The sequence below is a fragment of the Apodemus sylvaticus genome, chromosome 23 (genome assembly GCF_947179515.1).
Source record: "Apodemus sylvaticus chromosome 23, mApoSyl1.1, whole genome shotgun sequence".
NCBI lineage: Eukaryota > Metazoa > Chordata > Mammalia > Rodentia > Muridae > Apodemus > Apodemus sylvaticus.
This window is the reverse complement of record NC_067494.1, coordinates 46,342,270-46,368,565: the sequence shown is the minus strand read 5'-3', so window position 1 is coordinate 46,368,565 and position 26,296 is coordinate 46,342,270. Positions and strand designations below refer to the sequence as shown.

The following is a 26,296-nucleotide window of genomic DNA, read 5'->3' as shown; positions in this document are numbered from 1 at the left end:
AGTTATAGTTTGAAATAGAAAAGCACGGGCTTATGTGTAAAGAACATCTAGGTCCCCAGGTGTTGTTAGTGCTATGCTGGGAGATTCTGGAAACTTTAGGAGGTGGTGCCATCTGGAGGAAGTGGGTCTCTGGGAGCCGACTGTCAGGGGTGTTTTGTTGCTGGCTTCGTCCTGTCTCTCCTCTCTGCTTTCTGTCTGGCTCTGCCACCCTCTCCTGCTACTGTAACATCACCATGGACTGAGCCCTCCGAACTGGTGAGCAGAAATAAATCCTTCCTAAGTCGTTTGTGTATGGCAGCAGCAGTTTAGGTCACAGCACAGAGAAACTAACACACCCGGTGTGTGTGACTTCCAGCACCACAGAACAATTCCAAACCAAACTATGGCAAACTCAAAACCATGCTGTCACAGGCTTGTATGAGACGGGAGCATGGAGGGCTCTGCTGTGTGGGGAGGGAGTGGGAGGGGACAGGAGACAATGCAGCAGTGGGAGAGGTGGTACTGAGGTCTCAGGGGCAGCACAGGCTAGCCCCTCCACCACACCCCATCACCAGCAGGGGCTGGCGGCGGCTGCAGTCTTGATCATGCACTGTTGCAATGGGCTTATTCTCAGTCCCTACTCTGCTCAGACAGGGCACCGGAACTCTGTCCAGTGTGAGGTTTAGCTGCCAGCTGAGACATTTCCCACAGTCAACTGAGACAAGTGTAGGTATGTGGGGAGGAGCAGCTGGGGTGGGAGAGCTCAACACACAGGACGTGCTCCCCAAACACCAGCTGTCTTCATCATCGGCATATCACCTCCTCAAGGACCTCCACCAAATCCACTACCATCACCTCCACCAGACCCACTACCACCACCTCCTCCAGGACCTCCTCTATCTCTTTACTATCATCTTTGCCAGGACTTCCACTATGCCCCCAACTGTCACCCCCACCACCGTATTCTTCACCATCATCCCTATTTTATGCTATTCCCCTCCCCCACTGCATCACCACCTTCACCGGCACCTCTACGTATATATTTTTTCTACCCTCCACTGTCATCAAAGCAGATTAACTTCAATTTCACCTCAGCCACCACCCTACCCTACCCTACCTAACCACCATCAATTTCCCCCGCGTGTGTGTGTGTGTGTATGTGTGTGTATATAACATGTAGGGATGCATGTATGGTGTGTGGCACGCACCCGCCCCTGTATGCATGTGTACAGAGCCCAGAGTAGGAATGCTAGGCCCGCTTTATCTTGTTCTGCCTCATTTCCTTGCTAGTCTCTCAATGACCTGGAACCACATTGGCACCCAGTGAGCTCCTTCTGTCTCCTCACCAAGCCCTGGAGTTAAAGGCGCACATTTGGCTATACCTAACTTTTGCTAGTGTTGGGTATTCAAACTAGCACTCCTTCCTACTGAACATCTGCCCAGACAACCCCGACTAGTCCATGACCCCAGCTGTCTATCACCCCAGCTGTCTATCACCCCAGCCATCCATGACCCCAGCTATCCATGACCCCAGGGGCCCATGACCCCAGCTGCCACCTCTACGCACTATCCAGTCTCACCCCCTCCCGCTATCTCCACCTCCACAAAGTACCATTTTTCCGACCCATCCTAAGGTCACACAGCGATGGTGATAGCAGATCTTGACTCAGAGCCCTGCCTTCTCCTGAATAACTAAGTCTAACGCTTAGACTGCAGTGTACTTACTTTCAGTATTGGAAAGAGTCTAGCATTGCCACCATGCCCCACCTCCACCTTCGCCAGGATCTCCACACCCATACTGATTGCCAACACTAGGGGTGCTTGACCACTGACCTGCAGCCTTGGCCCGGCAGTGTATTATTTTACTAAACCGTAATTTGGTGATAGCAGACTAGAGTCCGATGGCCAGGAGAGTGAACCTGGTGACCGAACTCGGTGACTTTAAAGTACGTTTAGGGCGGTCACCTGGAAACGTCTCTAAAGAGGAGACGTACGTGTTGACAGCAGAGGGCTCTGCATTTACTCTGAGAATCGCTTCTTTCTCAGACTCCCCAGGTACCAGTCGCTCTATAAACCTCCGCCTCATAGGCCTGGCCACAGCAGCACCGCCCGCCTCTGACCCTCCTGACCTATGTCTACATTTGTCTACTTCTTCTATTGGTTCTGTCCTCTGCAGAACTTTACATTAACATCAAAATCTTTTCATGAAAAAAAAAATAATGTGGGTGGCTCCAGTTGCATATGCAGCAGAGGACAGCCTTGCCGGGCATCTATGGGAGGAGAGGTCCTTGGTCCTATGAAGGCTCGATAAATGCCCCAGTGTAGGGGAATTGAGGTCGGGGAGGTGGGAGTGGGTGGGTGGAGGAACACCCTCATAGAAGCAGGGGGAGTGGGGATGGAATAGGGGGTTTGCGGGAGGGGGGACTGAGAAAGTGGATAACACTTGAAATGTAAATAAAGAAAATAGCCAATAAAAATTATTATAAAAATAATGTGGGAATCTCTCTGAGAATAAAAGTCTATCATGCTCATGATGTCTATAATGTTTGTCTGGGTGACATTTCCAGCTTCGTCACAAACAATATTCCTGTTGCAGAAGGAACTGCACAGGAGGCGTGCATATCCCGGGAAGAATACTCACTTTGGCCGCATCAGATATGGAGTCCCAGTTCCCCCCAGAAAGGGCGTACTTCCCGCTGCCAATCCTCGCCAGGATCTCCTCGGGGGTATCGTCTGGGCCGTTGGCGAAGGGAGTGAACCTGCGTGGGAAGAGGATTAATGCACTGAGCTCACGGCGCCACACCAGCGCTTTCTGCTGAAGGGACAATGTCCGTCGCAGTCTTTTGTGAGTCCAGAGCTCATGTCAGGACGTGCGCATGACCTAACACCACGCAACCTTCCTCAGGTGGTCAGTGCCACAAGTCAACAAGATGGGCAGGGACGGCCTCTCAGCCTGAGTGTGCATCCTTTCTGGGCCCTTCCAGGTGCCAGGATGTAAGGGATCAGCCTGAAGATTTGGTTTCTATGACAACAGAGAGGTTCAGTGGCCAGGGACCTGGGCTGTGAAGTCTGAGGGACCCATGGGCTGGTCTACCACCAAGTCTGGGCTCTTGGTCAGACTGATTCTTGAACTTACAAAGGTCACGTCACGGATGTCAAGTGTCGTCGTGGCCCACAACCTTGACACATGTCAGGCACACGTGAGTACAAACCTCCCAGGAAGAACACGTCAGATGTGCCTAGCGCTCATTGTAAGAGATGGTCCGGGTGGTCGAGGGAAGGTGGGATGGCCAGCAAAAGGCCTGCGTGTTTCATTTGTGGGCTGAGTTTATGGAGCCCACCTAGCTAACTACCCTTATCCTTTTCATTATGCAGCAGGGTTTGACTATTCACCCTAACCCAGATGGTTTGGTATTTGTTTACACCCAAGCACCAGGAAGGTGAGGTGAAGCCTCCAGTCGTGACGCTAAGAACACCCTGGTGACCCGCCATTACCCAGCCAGCATGGTGTACAGCAGGATTCCCAAGCTCCAGACGTCACACGCCGCATCGTAGCCTTGCCGCTTCAGGACCTAGGGGAAGAACAGGGCGTGGTCAGGGCTGCTCCATTTCAGAGTGAGAGAATGGGAATCTGGCAGGGTGGGATCATCTGCTGGGCGGGAGCAGTCCTACCTTCCCTAGTGTAGCACGGTCCCCATGGGGACAGAGGAGAGAGGCATCAGCCCTTGCCTGGCTCATGGTTTTAAGAAGTTTTGTTTGTAGTTTACCATACTGGCCACGTTTAGGGGTGCCAGTCGATGAACACTCGTGGGTCAGTGAGGCCGTCCATCCTCCAGAACCCCCGTTTCTCACACTAAATTTTGGTCCTTGTTAAGTACAAATTCTCTACTGGCCAACTCAGTCCCTGCCAACCCCACTCAACGTTCTTTATGAATCTGGCCTTGTGAGAAACCACACGTACGTGAAAACATACAGGGTCGACCTGGAGTTCACGGCATAGACGGGAGTGACCTTAAATTTACCATCCTTCTATCTCCACTCTCCAGTGCCGAGGTGAGGATGCACGGCTATGCGTGGTTTACGTGGTACTGGGGATTGAGCGGGTACAGGGCTTCCCGGATGTTAGACACGTGCTGTACCAACTAACCCCCCCCCCCCAGCACCTCCTCCGCCTCTGTCTGTCACTGTGACAGCCTTGCTTTACTGAGCTGTGTTCTGAGCCCTGTCCCCAGGGCCCAATCACGCTGTGGCAGGAGTCAGAGCTCCCCGCTTTCAAGGGATGAGGAACATTCTGGTATGTGCACACGCATAACTTGTTTATCAGCCAGTGGTGGATACTTGGGTGGCGGTTGTAAATAATCTTGGTATCCACAAGGATACGCAGACATGTTTAATTCTTGAGGGTGTGTACCCAGAAGCTGAATTTCTGGATTATGTTTTGAGGTAAGATCTTGTCATGCTTTCTTGAGCCCCTGACCTTCCTGCCTTCCTTCCTCGCCTCCAGAGAGTTCCAACGGACAACAGGTGTGTGCCACTGTACCAACATGTCTTAAACATGAAAGACTAGACTACTAAGGAGGAACTCTGCTGCATCATCACGGCACACGTATGTACATTGGGGTGATTGTTGGATATGTTCATATTTGGATCGCTGTAGACTGCTGTGTTGGACTGAACAAAGCATTATTACTGTGTCCAGTTTCTTCCCTGGCAAGAGTGAGGGGCCTTCTTTCTTCGCTGCTCTCCTGCCGTCATGCACCGTGGTACGTGATGGGTATCATACGCCAAATGATGTGCATCTTTCCATGTCCCTGACTGAATGACCTCCCAGAGTCATGTAAATGCTGCATTGGCTTTTCTTTCCTAAATCTATGAGATGAGGGTACTTGTATCCACTCTGTCAGCATTAACAACATCCCCAAGAGGCACAATTAGAGCTTCAAACCCGCCGTGCCTGAAGGGACCAAGTCTGCTCGCACGCAGCCTGTATAACCCGAGACTGCTTCTCAGTCACTCTTGGACCTGGACCTGCTGAGTCTCTCTCAGAAAAGCACACAGCAGGGTCTTCCTTAGGACTCGGCAGATCTGACTGTCCCACCCATGAAGGCCCCACACAGGGTTGGAAGACCCTTTCCAAGCCCGAGCCTCTCCTGACTCCAGCAGCCACACTGGTCCCCCACCACCCCGACACCACTGTGGCTCCACTTTTCTCAAGTCCCACAAGAAACCAGCCTTGCCATCACAGCACAATGAGCAGAACCTCGCTCGGGATTGGCCTTAGGACGCAGAGGGACATGAGGGGTGGGTACCCTTTTGTGATCCTCTGAGGTTCGGTTCCGAGTGGGACCCCTGCACACAAATGAGCATTCAGCTACACACTGCTGTGAGACCCCAGTACTTTTCAAGTTGGATGGATGCCGACTTGTCAAGGCCATCAGGAGACACGGATATTTACATTATGATTCATAACTGGCAAAACCAGTTATGAACTGGCAACAAAGTAATGTTATGGTTGGGGGTCACTGCATCAGGAAGGTCGAGAATCACTGCTCTGTACAAGAACCACAATGCACCAGTACCATTTACGGTTTTTCCAATGGAAATTAAAATGCTCGAGGAGTCTGAGTCAGACTGGCTGATTCTGGAGCCACTGTGCCCCTCAAACCCCCCCCCCCCCGCCAGCAGGCTTGTCTTCATCTCGAGGACACTGCTGAGCCCACTGTGCCACCTCAGTGCCCAGAGCTCGCTGGTTACTCTCGGCCTGGCCAACCCGCCTCCCCTGGGTGTGGCGTGGGGGACTATCTACCTCAGGAGCCACGAAGTTCGCAGTGTAGCAGGGGGTCATGAGCAGCCCGTTTTCCGCTCGCAGCTGCTTGGCAAACCCGAAGTCACAGATGCGGATCGATTCGGGGTTCCCAGACTCGTCCATGTACAGAATGTTGCTTGGTTTCAGGTCCCGATGAACAACCTGGAAGGCGGGACGCGTTAGTCAAAGCTGAGGGGGAGAGAAGAGGAGGGTGCGAGTGTGGGGGGGAGAGCAAGGGCCACCTGGGAACTGATCACTCGGGCAGGACGAAGAGTCTGTTCCTCTGAGGGGCTGCCCTGTCTCACTCACCCATGCTGGCCACTCAGAGCCAGGTACCCTGTGAAGGCTGCCTTCACACAGGACTATGTGACTGAAGAATCACTTGCTCATAGAGGAGCAGCTGCTGGCACTACGCCACAGAAGGGCCCGTGGCAGGCAGCTCTGGCCACCGAGAGGAAACGGCTCCTGTGCTTTACGCTCTCGCAGGGGGCTTTGGGGACATCCCAGGCAGGGGCCACTTGTCCCAGGTGCCAGAATCACTGGTGGGTTGCTGTCACAGGCATACTGACTGCTGGCAGCAAAGGGAGGGGCTCAGGGCTGCAAGGACTGCAGCTGCACCACCCAAGGCAGACATCAAGGATGCCCCTGTTACAGTGACAGCTGTCACAACAGAAGGGCCGGCATTCCCTCAAAACAAGCTATTTAGGATACAAAGTGAGGCCTTCTGAAGGGGCAGAAGGCCCCTGTGCTGACGTGTGGTGGTCATCATGAGGGCCCCTGTGCTGACATGTAGTGGTCATCATGAGGGCCCCTGTGCTAATGTGTGGTGGTCATCATGAGGGCCCCTGTGCTAATGTGTGGTGGTCATCATGAGGGCCCCTGTGCTAATGTGTGGTGGTCATCATGAGGGCCCCTGTGCTGACGTGTGGTGGTCATCATGAGGGCCCCTGTGCTGACGTGTGGTGGTCATCATGAGGGCCCCTGTGCTGACGTGTGGTGGTCATCATGAGGGCCCCTGTGCTGACGTGTGGTGGTCATCATGAGGGGCCCCTGTGCTGACGTGTGGTGGTCATCATGAGGGCCCCTGTGCTAATGTGTGGTGGTCATCATGGGGAGCCCTGTGCTGACGTGTGGTGATCATCATGAGGGCCCCTGTGCTGACGTGTGGTGGTCATCATGAGGGCCCCTGTGCTGATGTGTGGTGGTCATCATGAGGAGCCCAGTGCTGACGTGTGGTGGTCATCATGAGGGGCCCCTGTGCTGACGTGTGGTGGTCATCATGAGGGCCCCTGTGCTGATGTGTGGTGGTCATCATGAGGAGCCCAGTGCTGACGTGTGGTGGTCATCATGAGGGGCCCCTGTGCTGACGTGTGGTGGTCATCATGAGGGCCCCTGTGCTAATGTGTGGTGGTCATCATGAGGGGCCCCTGTGCTGACGTGTGGTGGTCATCATGAGGGGCCCCTGTGCTGACGTGTGGTGGTCATCATGAGGGCCCCTGTGCTGATGTGTGGTGGTCATCATGAGGGGCCCCTGTGCTGACGTGTGGTGGTCATCATGAGGGCCCCTGTGCTAATGTGTGGTGGTCATCATGAGGGGCCCCTGTGCTGACGTGTGGTGGTCATCATGAGGGCCCCTGTGCTGACGTGTGGTGGTCATCATGAGGGGCCCCTGTGCTGACGTGTGGTGGTCATCATGAGGAGCCCTGTGCTGACGTGTGGTGATCATCATGAGGGGCCCCTGTGCTGACGAGTGGTGGTCATCATGAGGGGCCCTGTGCTGACGTGTGGTGGTCATCATGAGGGCCCCTGTGCTGACGTGTGGTGGTCATCATGAGGGGCCCCTGTGCTAACGTGTGGTAGTCATCATGAGGAGCCCTGTGCTGATGTGTGGTGGTCATCATGAGGAGCCCTGTGCTGACGTGTGGTGGTCATCATAAGGAGCCCTGTGCTGACATGTGGTGGTCATCATGAGGGGCCCCTGTGCTGACGTGTGGTGGTCATCATGAGGGGCCCTGTGCTGACGTGTGGTGGTCATCATGAGGAGCCCTATGCTGACATGTGGTGGTCATCATGAGGGGCCCCTGTGCTGACGTGTGGTGGTCATCATGAGGGGCCCTGTGCTGACGTGTGGTGGTCATCATGAGGAGCCCTGTGCTGACGTGTGGTGGTCATCATGAGGGCCCCTGTGCTGACGTGTGGTGGTCATCATGAGGAGCCCCTGTGCTGACGTGTGGTGGTCATCATGAGGAGCCCCTGTGCTGACGTGTGGTGGTCATCATGAGGAGCCCTGTGCTGACGTGTGGTGGTCATCATGAGGAGCCCTGTGCTGACGTGTGGTGGTCATCATGAGGAGCCCCTGTGCTGACATGTGGTGGTCATCATGAGGGGCCCTGTGCTGACATGTGGTGGTCATCATGAGGAGCCCCTGTGCTGACGTGCGGTGGTCATCATGAGGGCCCCTGTGCTGGCGTGTGGTGGTCATCATGAGGAGCGCCTGTGCTGACGTGTGGTGGTCTTGGAGCCTGAGCATCCCAACTGTCCTCTTGTGGAGCGATGGTAGGCTCTGCTGGGAAGACTGAAGGGACACACTCCGACCACCAGGCCTGGCTTCCAGACCCTGATGGCAGACTCTGGGAGAGTGGAAGACCTGATTCCGTCCCTTACTTCCCTCACTAAGCAGAGGACTGTCTGGGAAACTCACACTCAAGCTACTGCTAGAATCTGGCTAATGGGTCCTGGATCTCAAGGAAGCTACGCCAAGAGGAGCCACCGTGAGATTCAGGAAGGGCTGGCAAGCCTGTGGACACGGCTGGCCCAGGTCTGCCTTGTGAGGAATTCTGAGAAAGAAGGACCACAGGGGAGGGTGGAGGATGGGGGGAAGGGCAGAAGGAAAGATGGAGGAAGGATGAAGGACGGGACAGCCACACAGGATGGAGGGAAGGATGGAAGAGAAAGACAGAAGAAAGGATATGGGAAGGATGGAGGCGAGGGGGCAAGGAAGAAAAGAGGCAGAAAGCATCTTCTGCTAGTCTCTGTCCCTGGGACTGAGAATGATGCTGAGGTCTTCAGTGCAGCCTTGGTGGGTCCTCAACCATCCAGTGCTTGGTCTTCTGAGACACACAAAGTACACGGCCCAGGCTTCAGAAGCGAATCCACAAAGAGCTTGGTGCGGCCTGGCCCGGGCCAACTGTCACCCTTTCTGTTTAGCTCTGTGCACCGAGAGTGATGAGAATTCTACGGCTCTCTTTCTCAAGGCCAGGGCATCACATTTTCTTTGGTAAAACTGGCTCACACCGTTTACTAACTCGGTTCCTGTATATACCAAGTGTTCAGATGACTTCAGACCCATAAAGAACCGCAGGCCACACCATGGCAAATGTGTATCACTTGGGTGCGTTGACTCTTTAGAGCGGATGGAGCGGGAAGAGGGTACAGGAAAGCCCTTCCGTACGCCTAAAGGCGGGGTCAGTCTATGAGGTGTCCGCTCATGCACCTATAGCTCTGCGACTCCAGGGTCTTGAATCTACCTTCCTATGGAGCCACCTGCTTCCCTGTGACCTTCCTCCACCCTGTGGCTGTCATCTCCTTCATCCCTTCCATATCCTTCACTCCACCCTGGACCTCCATCTTTCCTTACACCCTTCCCCCCATTCTTCACCTCCACCCTCCCCTGTGGTCCTTCATTCTCAGAATTCCTCATAAGGCAGACTTGGGCTGGCTGTGTCCACAGGCTGGTCCCCTGCCCTGGCCTGGGTCTTGCCCCTGGGAGCGCAGATCGCCCTGCCTAGGCCGTCTTGCTCTGGCAGGCTATGGAGCCCTGGCCCAGGCCTTACCCCCTGGGAGTGCAGGTAATCCATCGTCCTGGCGATGGTATAGAGCACATCGCTGGCCTCACGCTCTGAGAAGCACCGCTGACGGAGGATACGGTCAAGCAGCTCCCCACCTCGCATGAGCTCCATCACCAGGTACACGTATTTGCCGTCATCGTAGACCTGGAAGTCAAGGGGAAGTGCACAGAACCTCAGGAGTCTGTACAGCTCTCCGCGGGGCCCTGGCTATGTGCGGGACCAAAGGCTCCAAACGGGGCGTCGGGGAGAAGCTAGGGGCTGGGGCTCCCTAGGAGGAAGATCCAGTTGTTTGACTGCTGCGAGTGGTAAGCAGCCATTCTGGCCACCAGGAGTGAGTCTTCTTAGGAAGGTTTCAGCTTTGGCGTCTTGGGGGAGGGGCAGGCTGGGCCACGGGATGCACAGGGCTGGAGAAGGGCTGCTTGGCTGGGATATGCCAGAGTCATACTGCCAGTCCCTGAGCCTTAGACACTCAAGAGACGCATGACAGCAGCAACTGCACTCCCCAAGGACACTGCTTCTCAACTACCGTCGTATGCATAGTTTCGGGGATCAAGTCAGAGTGTATGTTCTGGCCCTGTAGGTCTGTGGGGGGGCAGAGGGGGGGCATGGCTCTAAGAAAAGACAGATTTTGCTTGCACTACTTTAAACTCAGTTTAAAACTGAAAAACAAGATTCAAACTCTGGCTACTTCTGTGTCCTGTACATATAGAGATCGAATGTGTATCCTCCCCACCCCCATATACATGGAGATCACACGTGTATCCCCCCTGTACATACGGAGACCATACATGTATCCCAAAGCTCTGAGGACAGTGTAAATGAGGCAGCAGGTCTAAATGCTTATTTTTATCTCAGTGATAATAATTTAATCAGCTAATTTCCAGATCAAGCTACTGAAATAACTCACCTGACTCTGACCTGTGTAAAAAGGTGTGAAGCTAACTCTGCTGTGTTTGTTTTGGGCTTATGATTTAATAGAATAGAATTCACGGTTCTATTTTGAAGGTGGGAAGATGACGCTGTCTCGGACCTGGGCTGCTCGCTTCCAACAGTGCAGGAGGGAACTCTTGAGTGCGTGAATGAGCTGGTTTGGGTTCTGAGTCTTACACGTAAACAGAGAATGCAGAGTCGGAGTGCCACAGGTGTGCAGTGAGGTCTCTGAGGTCCCCGGGAGATGGAGCTGGCATCTACGAATACGAGGCATTTGTTGCCTATGTTCCCTGGCATTGAGCGCTATTCTGTGAGCTGCTGCCCAAGCGATTCTGAGGTAGGCCCAGGGCTACTCCAAGAGGTAAGGACAAGAGGAGGAATTTTCTTCTCTCGCCAAACCCATAGCTGCACTTGAGGCTCCACTGGGTAGAGTGGCCTTGCATACTGGCTTGGTGTGGCTGACTCCTGCTCCGATCCACTCATTCTACAAAAATCTGCCCACCCAGGGCTTGGTGGGACCTGCTACCCTCACGCCATTCTGCATCTGTCAGCCAGGACTGACTCAAGGACAAGGAAGGACACTCCTATTCTGATGCACACAGATGGTTCGTTTTATGCGTGTAAATAGCATGCTTGGGGAGACTGGGACTCTCCAGGGGGAGAGTACACCCAGTTACATGTGTACGCACCCATTAGGATGGCCAGCCACCAAAGCCTGATCCTGGGCACATTAAAGACAGGCAACGTGAGAGACCTGTACTATGCCAACGGTAGGAGTTTTGTGTCAGTCGAAGCCGAAGGCTGAGGAGGGGCAGCCACATGGCAGTACTTACATCTTTTAGGGTGATGATGTTGGGGTGCTGGCCATACCGCAGGAGGATCTCTATCTCCTCTGAGGGATCCCTTTTGCTCTTATCGATGATCTGAAGGACACACGGCAGATAGCGGTGAGAGGCTTGCTGCTGGCCTTGATGGGCCACTGCAGATAACAAACTTGGGGCTCCAGAGAGCCCCAGCACAGCTGCCCCCAACCCCACAGTACTCAACCAGGATCACTTAAAATGACTCAGAAAGGTAAGTCTAGTCTCTCCTATGTCCAACAGCAAAAAGAGTATAGTTAAAAAGAGGAAACCAGGGCTGGAGGGATGGTTCAGTGGTTAAGAGCACTGACTGCTCTTCCAAAGGTCCTGAGTTCAATTCCCAGCAACCACATGGTGGCTCACAACCATCTGTAAATGAATCCGATGCCCTGTTCTGGTGTGTCTGGAATCAGCTACAGATCTGTAATTCTAGTTGCCACGGAGAATGTAACAGGAAGACTGCAAGCTGTAGGCCTATTTAGGCAACTTAATGAGAGCCTGCCTCCGAGTAAAAAGTAGAAAAAGAGGAACGTAGTTGGGGGTGTAGCTTGGTGAGCGCACATCTAGCATGTACAATGTCTAACTTGTACAATGTCTACCATGTACAATCCCCAATACCATAAGAAAGAAGAGGACAACCCTCAGACTGAACCTCAAGATATCCAAAGGCCGAGGGCAGGCACGGAGAGGGCACCCAGGTGCTAGCAAGTAGCACGGCCTATTTCTGCCAACAAACTCTGGGCAGTTAAGTTTGCACTCCTTCAAAGTGAGCCTCCAATCACTGGGCACCTCTGCCTTGTCCAAGAGGCTGCAGGCAGGCCAGGCACAAAACGAGTTAAAGTGGCAGGTCCTCCCAGACAGATGCTGAAGGCTGAGCAGGGTGCCTGTTCCCCAGACCAACCAGACACCCCTTTCTTGTCGGGTTCCTCCTCCTGCCCAGTATTTTACACAGTACACTGGAATAGCATTCACAGCTGTTTAATTCCAGGAAGATGGTGCCTTTCCCTTATGTGATACCATAATCGAAGCCATGAATGTCAGGAGTCCCTGTGCTACTTGATGGCTGATACCTCCAGGGTGATCTGCTGCCCATGGAGGTGGGGGGAAAGGAGGACCCGTGTGTGTGTGTGTGTGTGTGTATGTGTGTGTGTGTGTGTGTAAGCCAGCACTCCATGCCCCTGCACTCTCGCACCATCTAGTTCGAGAGCTTTCCCCACTCTAACTGCCGTGGGTAGCCCCCTCCCGGCACATTCCCTCTGCAATACATTTATGGGCATAAACAATTTAGCAGCAGGTGGACTTTTTTTCCCTCTCAAAGGTATTTCATGATAAAGCTGTCTGCTCCTAACGTCAATCCAGTCTCCTCACAAAGGAGCTGGATGCTGACTAACAAGAGGAAGGCTTTTGTCTCCTGCCAGGGACACTCTTGGGAAAGCATCACAGGTGCGTCCTACACTGCCGTGTGTTAGAAGCAGAGGAGGAATGTACTCAGATGCATGCACTTCCTTGAGAATGCATAAATAACCCTGAAAGGGAAGAGGAAAATCTTAATAACCTCAGCTTCCCGCGAGGAGGAAACGGGCACTGAGGAGTTGGAGCGTGGCTGGGAGACCTTGAGTTTCGACCAGCACAGCTTTTCAAGCTGGAGCCGTTAAACCGTTATCTATTAAAATATTAAACGGGAGAACTCTGTAACTATCATAAAAACCACCCGGGACTATAAATCCTTGATCTTTTTCTTCACCAGAGTGTGTTTTATTCCTGGTTGTTCTTCTGATGTAAGTCATGAGAAAAATTCTGATGAAAGGTTAAAAATACTTGTGAACAAATCCACTATTAAAGACCTTAGGATCTCACTGACATCGACTAGGACCTTAAGACTGTAGTAAGAACCTATGTTCAACTAGGAGGCACACCGGAGCACAATCTGGTTAACCTGTCACGGCGTGGCATGCTCTGGGTATGAACACTATGTGCCACAGAATCAGACTGAATATCCTTTAATTATCTAGTGGAACTTGGAAGGCACCCCCATCAAATATGATCAGCGAGTGAGGTACCATCTCAGGTGGCTGCCGCGAGGCTGGAGGGTACGCGAGATCCTTCCACGAGTTTCTGGAGGGGTGGGTGGGTTCTTGGGAGTGATGTTGTTGGGTTTATTTCTAACCAAGCTCTTGCTTGGCTCCCCTCTCCAGGCATGAGCTTGATAACAGAGACGACACAATCAAGGAGGAAAGGGGATCTTTCTGCTTCATGGCTCTTCTTTCCACCAGTCAGCAGATGCACAGAAGGGCGCTTGCCAGGCAGCATCCTGCCCGGTGGTGGGCCGCTGACCCTGCTGCATGCAGATAATCCCTGCGGTTGTGCTGTGCAGCAAGTGCTTCTCACCCTCCTCAGAGGTGCTAGGCCAAGGTGTGCGTACGCCTGGGGCGGGTGTGGCTTCCACAATGGCTGGTGCAGGAAGACGGTTTTTCTTAGCAGGTGAAGCATGTCTGCTGGTAGTTGCTGCTGTCGCACAGGAGTCTTTGCTGCCACCCATGTATGCGTTTCCATTTTCCTTCTCTGTGTCTGTTTGCATCCTTCCTTGTGTTTCTCAGGCCCTGTCACTTAAGCGCTGTCTTTCCAGGTGCTGAGTCACTTGCCACCTGGGTCTGAAGGCCAAGAGTGAGCTGCGGGGCAAGCCGGATGCACCCCGCCCTTCCAACAAATGGAAGGACCTAGCTATGCTAGGAGCGAGGTAAGTGGAGTATGTAATTACTTGGAAAAAACTCTTAACAGACATTTTCTCCTGTAAAATTAATTAAAGCAAATGACAAAGACAGAACTCCGGTGCTTTTTCAATAGAAAAAAAAATTAAAATTTCCATGCCAATCCGTCCTTCTAAAAATACGATCTCCAGACCAAGCATCTGTTTAATTCCACTTCCTTTCTGGCTGACAAATTATATACACAGAATGAAATGGAGTGCAGTCATGCAAATGCTGTGGTACACAGATGATATGATGTGAATCCAAACTCTGGCTCCTACGGGGAGTGAGGCCGGTCCTGTCCTGGGTGTGGCGGCCATTTCCTCTGTTGTAGTTAAAAACAGGATGACATACAAGCAAACACCTGATTGCTGAACAGGGAAGCCACAATCACCTTGGGAACATTGGTTGTTGAGATGGTCATCTGTCACTCTGCACACAAGCCTGAGACCTCAATGACGGGCACAGGCCTGCGAGGCCCCAGGCCTCTTCCAGGGACTAGGAGCAGATAGAGTTGCTGAGGAGGAAATCCGTGGAGACCAAAGATATGCTGCTCTGACTCAAGTAAATAGCCATGCATCTACTAAGCCACGGAAAAGAACTCAGTGGTCATGCGTGGAATAGACGGGGAAGCGGGAGGGAGACTTTTTGGAAAGACAAGAAGGTTCCTGAGGGAGAATGATGGAATGGGAGCAAAGATGTCTACATAAACTATCTTAAAAGCTTCAAGAGGACAGGGCGGCCACACTCTGGAACGACTTTAGGGTTCTCTCAATTTGTCATGTATTTCTTCGGCTATGCATGCGTGTGGGTACACACAGCCCAGGGCCCACAGGGCACATGTGATGATCACATGACAGCTTGCTGGAGTTGGTCACCTCCTTCTACCATGTGGGTCCTGGGATCAAACTCAGGTCATCAGTCTAGCAGCAAGGGTTTTTATTTGTATCCGACACAAACCACGTGCATTTAGTAACAGCCAAGTGGGTAGCTGAGGGGTGCGGCTGCTGCCTCCTAAGGAAAACATGACTGCCACTGACCAGGCTCGCACGTTTCCCCCAAAGCTTCTCAGTCACAGGAGGGGGTTGTTAATAAAGAGGTGTCAGAGCCTGTGCTGCATGTGTGCGTGCGCGTATGCAAGGGGACAGGCCATGCGATGTATTCCATGTGTGCTGAGCCTTCTGGTTCTGTGACCAGCGAGAGATGTGTCAGAGAAGCAAAGACTCAAAGCAGCTGGCTTCCTGAAGGAGAAATCTCGGGTTCCACGGGCAGTATGCTCGCCGCCGGACAATTTTCTTAATGCCAAATAAAAACGATCCAGATTTGAAGTACAGCTCTCAAGTGCTTTCCTCTTCGATGACCAAGCACTACGATGTGTGGGCTCCAGCTTCTCTGTCTTCTACAGCTCAGTCTACTCCAAATACACACCCAGCACACACTCTTGAGTCCACAGACCTATGGAAAGGCCTGCCTAGGCTCTGCTCACCAAAGCGAACACCCACTGTGGTTGTGGATACAGGAAATGATGGACTGTTGGCTCTTTCATCTTTAAAAGAAACTCGATAATGGTTCAACCCTCACAGAAGGGAACTTATTGCTTCTCACCCACACATGCCTTGTGCACGATCCTTGGTGAAATGTGGACGCCCGCGTCTTGCCAAGAAACCATGGCTTTGCAAGTTCCTTCCAGCAAGGGTTAATTTAAGTATTTTTCAATAAATTATGGCCGCCTATAGTCTTAGAAAGGACAAGGGGAGTTCTTGCTCGCTGACCAGTTGCTTCTTCAGGGAAATTTCAAAGCTTCGAAAGAGAAACAGGAAAGCCTGGCTATTTCTCCACTGTTAACCAGAGACACAATACCTAGCTTTTCTTCCTGGGGTGTCCAGTTTGTAAAGAGCTATCACTGAGGGTCCACAGGGTCAAACCATGAAAGGATCTTTGAGGACAGAGTCCTCACTCCCAACAAAGCTGGTAACAGATGGCTCTGCGTGAGAGCTGGATGCAGGAACACCAGAGAGAACACACGACTGCTCTTCCGTGGGGCCTGATCGCGGGGCACAGAATTTCACTCAACAGTAGCAGGGCTATTTCTAGAAAGGGCTCTGGGTCAGCTGAGCCGGCCACACAATAGATGTATTTCTTAGCACTCTTTGTCGGCCATCCCTGCTTGCTTCTAAGAGTGCTGCCGGCCTCCAGATAAACTATCTAAAGAATTTCTGTGAGAAACAAGTCACACAGAGAAATGCTAAGAAGCTCATGCAAGATTACAAAGCACTGAGAAGCCCTGGGGTGAGGCAGAGTACAGGTCTTGAGTAAGCCCAGCCACGCACAGTCTAGACCAGGGTCACACCACAGTGGCGGCTGCACTGATGGCTCTGCTGTCTCCCCAAGCACCCGCTTTCACTGCCATCACACCAAGGACTCCAGGAAGTTTCCTCTTCCCACTTCCTCCCACGATCCTCCCCTTCATGGGCAGGCAGAATGGTGAGCTCTTAAGTTAATCCTTCTACGTTTAAATACTCCTATTTAAGAAATCAAAGGTTAGTTTGTCAAAAGACCACAGATTCCTCAGATGTTTGGCTGGTGGGTTGTTTTTGGTTTTGCTTTTTTTTTTTTTTCCTAGGCTGATGAAGGCCTTCGCAGCCCGAGAAAGCTGTGAAGATGCACATTCTCTGGAGAATATGCTTTTGAGAAACGTTACTATTGAAAAACAGCACTGAATGCACAGTACCTCATGCAATCCATGTACTGAGCACCCTTTACAGAGGCTGGAAAATCAAAATGGGTGGAAACTGTTCCTGTTGCCTTGTCTTGCTGGTCAGCTCCCCCTCTCCCTGCTTACTCTGAAGAGCTGGGCCAGTGACACATGCCAAATGGAGCCACCATGGTCCATATCATGGTGGCACAGGCTTGGACTTTGTCTCTCGTAAGTCTTTTTTTGGTGTGTGTGTGTGCGCGCACATGTGTGTGAGTGTATATGTGGATGCGTACATGTGGGTGCATACATGCCACAGCACAGGTATGGAGGTCAGAGAACAACCCCAGGCCTCTCCTTTGACCTTGTCTGAAACAGTCTCTTCTCACTGTTCACCTCAGCAGAGACCAGGCTAGCCAGCCCAATACAGTCTGGGGATTCTCCGGTCTCTGCCTCCCATCTCATCTGGGAGCACTATAACACAGACGTGTGCACTACACACCTGATTTTTTATGTAGGCTGTGGAGATTTAAAGTCAGGCCCACATGTCCTGCAGCAAATATTCTACCCACTGAGCCATCTCCCCAAGTCCTCCAGCTCCAGTGTTAGGACAAGTACTGAAGGCTGGCCTCTTGGTTGCATTGAGAGAATGTGCGGTATGTGCACTTGTATACGTCACACTCTGACTTCAGAAGAGCTTTCTAGGAAACCCTAGAAATCAGCACTCTGGATTCTTAGGTCCAATATTTAATCTACCAACAGGTACAGAGTTGAAAATTACTATGTAGAGCTTGGCATATTGGATTATAGGTGCCGGTATATACTATCTACTGGTTTTGGTGGTTGGAGAAAAGCCCGAGTCCTCTCCTTTTTTCTATATTTTTATGTTCTTCTTGGGTTGGTTTTCCATGGTTATATCTTTTTTTCTTTACTCCTCCCCACCCCCCATGCCCAGCTCCCCGCTTTTTCCTTCCTTTGATAAATGCTATGCCTGTTTGCCCAATCCTATCTTCTTGGCTACTGGATTCTGGGACTGTTATTCTTGGCATATGTTACACTCAGTCACTAAAGATGAATGGTTTCCATGTTGGACATAACTGAAATATTTATGATTTCAAAAGAAGTTTTTTTTTGTTTTTTTGTTTTTTGTTTTTTGTTTTTTGTTTTTTTTTTTTTTTTGTCCTTTGAGACAGGATCTTGCTACATAGGCTAGGCTCATCTGGGACACTCAGAGCTTTGGTTGAGACTGTGTGCTACCACGCCCGGCTTAAAAAAATTAGTGTCGTCCTAGCAAAATAAACTGAAGTCCATCACGCCAGACCTCGGAAGCTGCGGATGGAGGGAACCTGCTCAGCGCCTGCGTTGCTACCCAGCGGGTTTACAGTATATCAGCGTTCCTCAGCTTACCTTGACTGCGTACTCAGCATCCGTGGCTTTGTGGACACACCGCTTGCACACCGAGTAGGAGCCCACCCCGATGTCCTCCTTGATCTCATAGCCATCGGTGAAGTGGATGTTGTTCCCGTGTAACTGCTGTGGGGATGGGGGGCAAACAGGGACAGTTACCAGCCTTTCACACAGGTGCACATGGCATCAGACACAGGTTCAGGGCACCCTGAGAACTTGCAAGCTTGGGGAACCTGAGAGTCTCTTGTCCAAGGTCACAGAGATACGCGTAGATTGTTCTTAATATTCAGACTCATAAATATTATGCGTCCATTGGGCACTTGATTTTCTCCCAAAGATCTGTGGAAGTGAGACTCTGGGGGTGCAGATGTGGCACTGTCTCCGGAGTAGTCACATAAAGCACCAACCTCGCACGCCTAAGGCGAAAGCCAGTTCCGGCCTCTGTGTACAGTCCCCACTCGCACACCACTGAGGACAAAAGCCCCATGAACCATGACCACACAGGGAGATGAGGTCAGGGAAATCAAAGGCCATCTACTTAACGATGAAGGAGACATCAAGTGGCCAAGTGATGGCCACTTACTCCTAATCCCTCTGAGTTCTCTGAATCTAGTTATAGCCATGTAATGACAGAAGTCTAAATAATGCCCTCGCCGACCTCCCAATGAATGAGACACCCATGGCTCACACAGAGAAGATCCCCACATCTGTCCCGAGGGGCCACTGGCACAGATGTCCACGGCAATCCTCCCCTCAAGACCTTCTCATTCCTTCTTAGAAATAAATGTGTTCAGACCACCAAGAAGATCACCGTAGTAACAGTAACATCTAGGGACAGGGGGATGTCTACCATTAGCTCACTGTTGGCTCCCAACACGGAACTGACAAAAGTCCACAGGGCCTCCCAGGCCAGGCGTCAGGGCTGTGAACTGAGCTCCTGGGCGATCAGGCTTACCTGCACGATTGGGTGAATGGGGACCTTGGGCACGTCCTGCTGGGAGTGCTCCTGGACCAGGCTGGAGGCCACGAAGCTGAATCCTCGGAACAGGTGGTGGGCGTTCGCACTCGGGGGGACGCCAGGAGAGTCTGCGGGTGAGAAGGGCAGGGTGGGTACCTCATGAGATCCAAGTGAGCCGGGGCCAAACAATGCAGCGTGTGTGTGAACACACGTGGACCACGTGTCCTGGAGACTGCCCGTGCGCAGAGAGCGGGACCACGTGTGCTGGGGACTGCCCATGCGCAGAGCGCGGGACCACGTGTGCTGGGGACTGCCCATGCGCAGAGCGCGGGACCACGTGTGCTGGGGACTGCCCGTGCACAGAGAGTGGGACCACGTGTGCTGGAGACTGCCCATGTGCAGAGAACAGGACCACGTGTGCTGGAGACTGCCCACGGTCCGGCGGGCAAATGAGAGGAGGGATTTTTTTTTTTTTAAGTTGCTGAGGCCTGCTTGTAAGCATGACTGTTAGAACACGGTTCTTTTCCAGATTCACCACTAGGTAAACAGGAAGGTATGTGGCTACCCAGCAGGGAAAAATACCTGTATCCTGTATGACAGACAAGAATTGGCAGAGGGAGCCACCCCCGCGGGCAGCGTGTCTAGAGCTGCCCAGACTCTCAGATGAGGGGCTACGAGCTTATTTAAACTCGATGGCACTGTCTGGAGAAGGGAGAGTTATCCACCACATCTGGATTTGGCCAAAGGAGAAGAAGGAACTCCAACTGGCATGTCCTCTCAGAAGAGGCAAGATGGGCAATGGCCCCTGCACTTTCAAAAGTCACATGCCCTCTGAAGAGCCAGCCTACATCTAGAAATGTAAGATTGCTACATTTCTACCATTCTTCGGAATTACTTTCAAAAGTGCAAAGAGTATAGAGAAATGTTGTCTTTATCGTTATTTATGTCAACAAAAACAAACAAAACAAAACACCACATCTTAAAAGACACCTGGATAGAAAAGGAAGAGATGCAAGACTCACTACCTTACAAGAAAGAAAGAGGGTCTGTTTCCCACGCAGACAGACACTAATGTGACCCTGAACTAATGTGACCAGGTCTGACTGCTTGGGAATAAGCCTCGAATGTGCTAGACTGGGGAAGCTCAGTTATAAGGAGAACACGGCAACGCTGCTTTTAGAACGTGAAGTTATGCACAGCGAGACGCCCGGGAGGCAGTCGGCACTTCAGTGCAGACAGGCTGCCTCCCTCCACATGACGCTGGAGATGGGCGGGCTGCTGCTCTGCCAGGCTCCGCAGGCTTGTCTTTACCCAGCATGAGAGTCTAGCTTTGAGGTCTGCTTTCTTGCCTTCTCTTAACATTAAGAGCTTAGACCTGAGAAAAACAGTTTAACAATGGATATATCAATCTCAGGGATTTAGGCTTAATGTTAAGGACTTGGGTGATTCTAGGAATTCACTGAGCCTGGCACTGGTGAGGGTACAGACCACGGTCTGTTTATAGCACACTGGGGGGGGGGTGTGCTGTGCATGTGTGTAGGGAACAGGTCACATTAACTTGAACTGATGCGTTTTTATAAGTGAGAAGATGCAGATCAAGGCAGCAGTGTTTTCCAGCCGATAAAAATGCTCTCTGCTTAGAGCCAAGAAGTCAGCAGAAGCACAAGAATGGCCTGTCCCCTGGAGAGCAAAGAGATCTTTATAAGAAGCTGGAGGAACTAATATTTAATTTTTGAGGCTGGATGGAGCACAAATGGCAGGTACTATAAGCAGAACTTAGAAAGCTTTATAACTCGGTTAAAAGACGGCTGGACGCCGACACAGTCCACGCAGCAGACCAAAATTACAAGTTGAATTTTTAAAAGTAAACGTTTACAGGCAGAAACGACCTTTGGGAGCACTCGGGACACTGTGGGACACGGTTTCAAACCTTAGATCGCGGGCCCCACTGAGCGGCTAGCATGCGCACCAGGTGCACGAGCTAGCTGGCTTCCCGTTTAGCGAGACTGCAGAAAGCCTACGGCAGGGAACAGTGGCTCCCTCTGCCCTATCAGCTGTGTTAGCACACAGGGTCTTCATGGGAGAAGCCAGGGTTAAAGGAGGTCAGGGTGTCGGTTCTTCTTCCCACAGGACTTGTGTCTTTACAGGAAGGAGGAGGAATGCCAACACTCTCCAGCCTTTCTCATCGCAGAAGAAAAGCCATAAGAGGACACAGCGACAACTATCAGACAGAGGGGCCTTACCAGGGACAGCCCCGCCCGCAAAGTGACCTCAAACCCAGCCTCCTGCACGTGACACACTAACGCGTCTTGCTAAGCCAGCCTCTGGTGTTACTCTGTCATGGTGGTCAGAGACAATTATAGCATTTATGAAGATGGTAAGCCAGAATAATAATGTTTAAAGGGAGCTGACCAGTTATGAGGGGACCACACACACAGACTCCAGAGACCTCACATACCATGAAGCTAAGTTTCTGTACTGGGATCGATCAAACAGGCCCCCAGCATGCACAGAAATAATACACTTAGTTCATAAGCCCAGAGAACTAAAGATGGACACCTTTATCCATACATTAGAAATGTGAACTGTTTCCTTCCTGTGTGTCCCTGGGAGGGCTGTCACTGCCTCGAATCTCACCACAAGAGAGGGGTCCCTGAACCCCGATTGCTTCTGAAGTGGATGTCACACAGGAATAATGAGAACTGGTTCCGCCCCCCGATACCTTACTGCCAAGCAGAGACATCAGGAACACTGAATGAAACTGAAGGCTATTCCCTAAGAGAACAGCCTCCTTCAGGAAGCCTACTGGAGTTAGGTGGGGTCAGCCCAGCTGGGAAGAACCGGCACAGACCTGTGGGGGTCCTTGCAGTAAACTCGGGGTCAAAGTGGAAGGTGTCCTCAGGCCTGCCCACGGCTGGCTTGAAGGGCGGCTTGATCTCCTTGCGGTACAGCTTCTGCAGGGAGAACGAGACAGATGGTGAGACCGAGATACGGAGAGCACGGAGGCCAGAGGCCTCAGTACCTCTCATAGGTGCAAGATGCAGGATGAGGTGCAATACAGGCTCTGTGACTATATCCCGCTATGTCATGAGAGACCGAGTATATAGCGTGGAAATTATATATTAAACGTGAGTTACAAAAGGCACAGTTGGAGGTTTGAAGGTTTGAGGTCTGCTGAATGTCCTTCAGTTTAGGGCAATGTTTTTCTAACTTTGGGGGGAGGGGTACAGGATTTTTATCTCCAGGAAAACATTACAGCTTAGCCGTGCACACCGAACCAAGTGGCTGTGGGATTACCTCCTTGGAACCCACTTCTACTCTCTGGGAACTGTGGAAACTGAGGCACAGGACACCCATTGCTCACATTGCCCTTCCCAGTGCCTGGTTCATTGGCAAGACACAGAAGTCCAGGATGGGTCCCTCTCAGACCTGCTACTGGAACCTGCTTCCGAAACCCAAGGTGTGTTTCCAATCCTCTTTGGAGACAATACTGGATGAGGTGATTCAAGAACAGCGCGGACGCATTTGGGATCTGGCAAGGTAGCTGTGGTTGGCATTGTAGATGGTGACGAAACAAGGGGACAGACAGAGGGACAGAGACTAGCAAGAAGAAGGGCTGTGAAGGAAGAGGCAGGAAGCATGGGGAAGGCTGAGCCCAAGGACCACCTTGGCGACAGAGGGTGATGTCACAGCACCATGGGAACACAAGAACCGCCACCTCAGTGCTGGCTAGGAGCTGAGACCTTGAGGAATGTCTCCCTGTGCTGTGCCCATTTAGAGCAGGGACATCTGATCTGCTGGTCACCGGGGCTCCCCGAAGTGTTGGCCACAAATATCAAACCCCGGATCCTTTCTTGCTTGGATACTTTTGTTTGTTCATTTTTAAAAGGACTCTGTGTGTGTGTGTGTGTGTGTGTATGTGTGTGTGTGTGTGTTTATGCGGGGTTCATGGTATGTAGTCTAGGCTGGCTTGGAATTTGCCAGATAGCCCAGGATGGACTTGAACTTCTGGTTTCTGGTCCTGGCCCTTGATAGCATGCCCTACTGCCTTGGTCCTGATGGTGAAGGTTCCGGGGTCCAGCTGTACAGCTGCGGAGTCATTAATAGTTCAGATTCAATGTCTGTAGACAAAATATACGCTCTGTACAACGCCAAAGCGAGGGAAAGCCAATCCTGGCACCTCACCAGGCAGGGAAACTGAGGCTAGGAGATAAGCAGCAAGTTGCAAGGCCGAGGGTGAGCGGGTGAGGCTGAGAAGGAAGGGGCTGGACTCTGAACACCATATGCTCAAAGCACAGTGCATCGGGAGAGCGCACTGGAGCCAAAGGGAAGCAGCTGGCAGGATGCTGACTGCCTGCGCCTGCCCCGCCCTGGGGGCGGGGTGATGCAGGAAGGACAGTGTGGTCTCTGATCCACGGTGATCACAGGCCTGCTTAACCAGCGCTCAGATACATGTAGGGAACTGTGGAGAAGCAAAAATTCCTCCCAACTCTACATTAGACATATTTTTGTCATCCTACTCTGGTGAGTGCCTCTCATTAGGAGCCGAGGTATAGAAGGGCCGTGTTCTATGTGATGCCAGTTCAGTAGGGATACACATCTCTAGTGTAGGTAGCTCTGGGAGGAAATCCCACAGCAGGGACCTCAGACAAGGACCCAGGCCTTGTCAGGCTCTGACGGCCTCCTGCTTCCCAGAAATGTCCAGCTACACTGCAGATAGGCTACTGAGTACCCTAACCTGCAAGAAGAGAACCCACCTCTCCAGAGAGGGGTGCTGGGAAGTGAAGTGGGAGGAGGGGGGAGGGGGGAAGAGGAGAGAGGGAAAAAGGAGAGATGGACAGGCAGCCCGTACAAGAGCCAGGTCTGTTACTTTTGTAAAGGGGACTGATTTACACAAAGGATTTCCGTTAGAAACAAAGTAACGAACAACTGAACCGCTCAAGTATGAGAAGCAGCTTTGGCTAGGAAAGGAAGAGTTCAGCAGTGATGCCTCGGTCCACAGGGACCTCAGCGTAGAGAAAGCTGAGCTCTCACCTATGCCTGCCCCCATCCCTCAGCCGACCTCCTCCCGAGGGGAGTCCTCCTCCTCCTCAGCAGGACTGCTGGTAAAATGCCTGGCATACCTTTGTCAGGGCAGTGCACACCAGAAAGCATCACCCCAAGTGGCCTTGATACCCACATGGCCTGGCTTGGCACCGCTCTCCAACCCCAATTCTGTCAGTTTTGGTCTGACCATCAACACCGTGACTGCACAGTCAGGTTTGTGCAGAATCACTGTGACAGACAATATATATTGTGTGGCACGCTTCCCTCTCTACAGGAAGCACTGATGGGGGCAATGCTGGCTGTGGGTCTGTTAACCTACGACAGACGGACAGACAGTGCAGACAGTCAGTGCACTCAACCAGCATTTCGTAGGGAAACGCCTGAGAAAGCTTAGCTTTACTTCCACACATTCTGACTCCAGGGACACTTTCTTGATCCCAATCCTGCCATCCGATTTGGTCTAGCAGAGCAGGGGATCACGCCTTGATGTTATCTAGACAGAAACAGGAGTGACTAGAACATGCAGCTCCTAATGCAGCCAGGGGCCGAGAGATCCCTGGGTCAAGAGCATCTCGGACGGACGAGTGAAGGACACAGATGGTCCAGATGCAGCGCCGTGGGGCTCTGCTCAGCGACACGTTGTGCTTCACCCTGTGTTATGCTCAGTTGGCTTCTCTGTCCTTCATATGATCCAGAGCCCAGTGCCGGAGCCACCAGCGGCCACTGCTGAACGATCAGGGGCCGAGATGATCGCACAATACATCTGGTTATTGGTATAAGGCCACAGAGACTTCCTAGAGACTTTTCATGGTCTTAAGTGCAGTTCTCTGTCTGCACACACATTCTGAAAGGGGTTAATATGCACTCCTACTACACACAGTTTCCCTGTGTCCGCACACGGGTGGCTCTGAGGTATTGCCAAGTGTCTTAGCTAGGGTTTTGCTGCTGTGAATAGACACCATTGCCAAGGCAACTCTTCTAAAGACAATGTTTAGTTGGGGTTGGCTTACAGGTTCAGAGGTTCAGTCCAGTATCATTAAGGTGGGAACATAGCAGTATCCAGGCAGGCATGGTGCAGGAGGAGCTGAGAGTTCTACAGCTTCATCTGAAGGCTGCTAGTGAAAGACTGACTTCCAGGCAGCTAGGACGAGGGTCTTAAAGCCCATGTCCAAAGTGACACACCTATTCCAACAGGGTCACACCTTCTAATAGTGCCACTCCCTGGGCCAAGTATATACAAACCCTCACACAAAGGGTGATTTAGGTTTTGTTTCTGAATTCAAATTACTGTGTTAAGGAAGAGGTTGCTGTGAAGCAAATGTTAACAGTATGGTGTCCAGATGCTGAGGTTGACCCATGTCCGTCATTCTGACATTCTAGGATAATTCATGTCTACCCTGAGCCAGGGGGAAGAAAACAGGACCTCATGGTCCATCTCATCATTCTTCATTGTCTCATGTGTCCATCAGCATCAAGATGACACGAGCCTGGCATTGACCCTGAGATAGATCTCACAACACACAGTGCTAAGGAGGCTGAGCAGGCGCATCATGGTCTACATACACCACCGAGAGGCCTTGTGGGGAGGGAGCTGTGGGGAGGGAGCACTAATCAAAAGTGGAGACGTCCAAAAAACACGAACCCAGCTCTACCCTGACGTCCCAGGCCCTAACATCTGCTTCAGGCACAGTTTGGGGTCAAGCAATTTGAAATTAATCTGCTCCAAAGAGCAAAGGGCGCAGATGGGCTGTTCTGGAAACGGCGAGGCCGGCACATGCAGGCACAGAACAGAGGCAGAGTGGGCGGAAGCTGGGGACCGCAGGGACATCCAGGATGCTGTGGACGGGCCTTCAGGAAGAGTATCACCTCTCCAAGCCTGCCCAACCCAAGTGATGCTGCAAAATGATCTGGATCTACGAAGTCCCAAGACAGAGGTACTGTGGCCACGGTCCTCATGGGGACTTGGGAGGGGTGAACCCTCCTGGTGCACACCTCACAGGAGGAAGTGGTGGAAATCCTC

At 51.9% G+C, this 26,296-nt stretch overlaps 1 protein-coding gene across 2 annotated transcripts in view; it reads right to left on the bottom strand.

The window, feature by feature from the left end:
• Positions 1 to 26,296, bottom strand: part of Rps6ka2 (ribosomal protein S6 kinase A2) — a 233,631-nt gene that overhangs the window by 4,420 nt on the left and 202,915 nt on the right. For both annotated transcript variants that reach the window (XM_052169909.1, XM_052169908.1), the window contains exons 12-19: positions 22,082 to 22,184; positions 19,228 to 19,358; positions 18,273 to 18,398; positions 11,397 to 11,486; positions 9,619 to 9,777; positions 5,786 to 5,947; positions 3,475 to 3,551; positions 2,621 to 2,738 (exon numbers count right to left, since the gene is read on the bottom strand). In XM_052169909.1, coding sequence (XP_052025869.1) covers positions 2,621 to 2,738; positions 3,475 to 3,551; positions 5,786 to 5,947; positions 9,619 to 9,777; positions 11,397 to 11,486; positions 18,273 to 18,398; positions 19,228 to 19,358; positions 22,082 to 22,184 — 966 coding nt within the window. The remainder of the gene's footprint in view (positions 1 to 2,620; positions 2,739 to 3,474; positions 3,552 to 5,785; positions 5,948 to 9,618; positions 9,778 to 11,396; positions 11,487 to 18,272; positions 18,399 to 19,227; positions 19,359 to 22,081; positions 22,185 to 26,296) is intronic.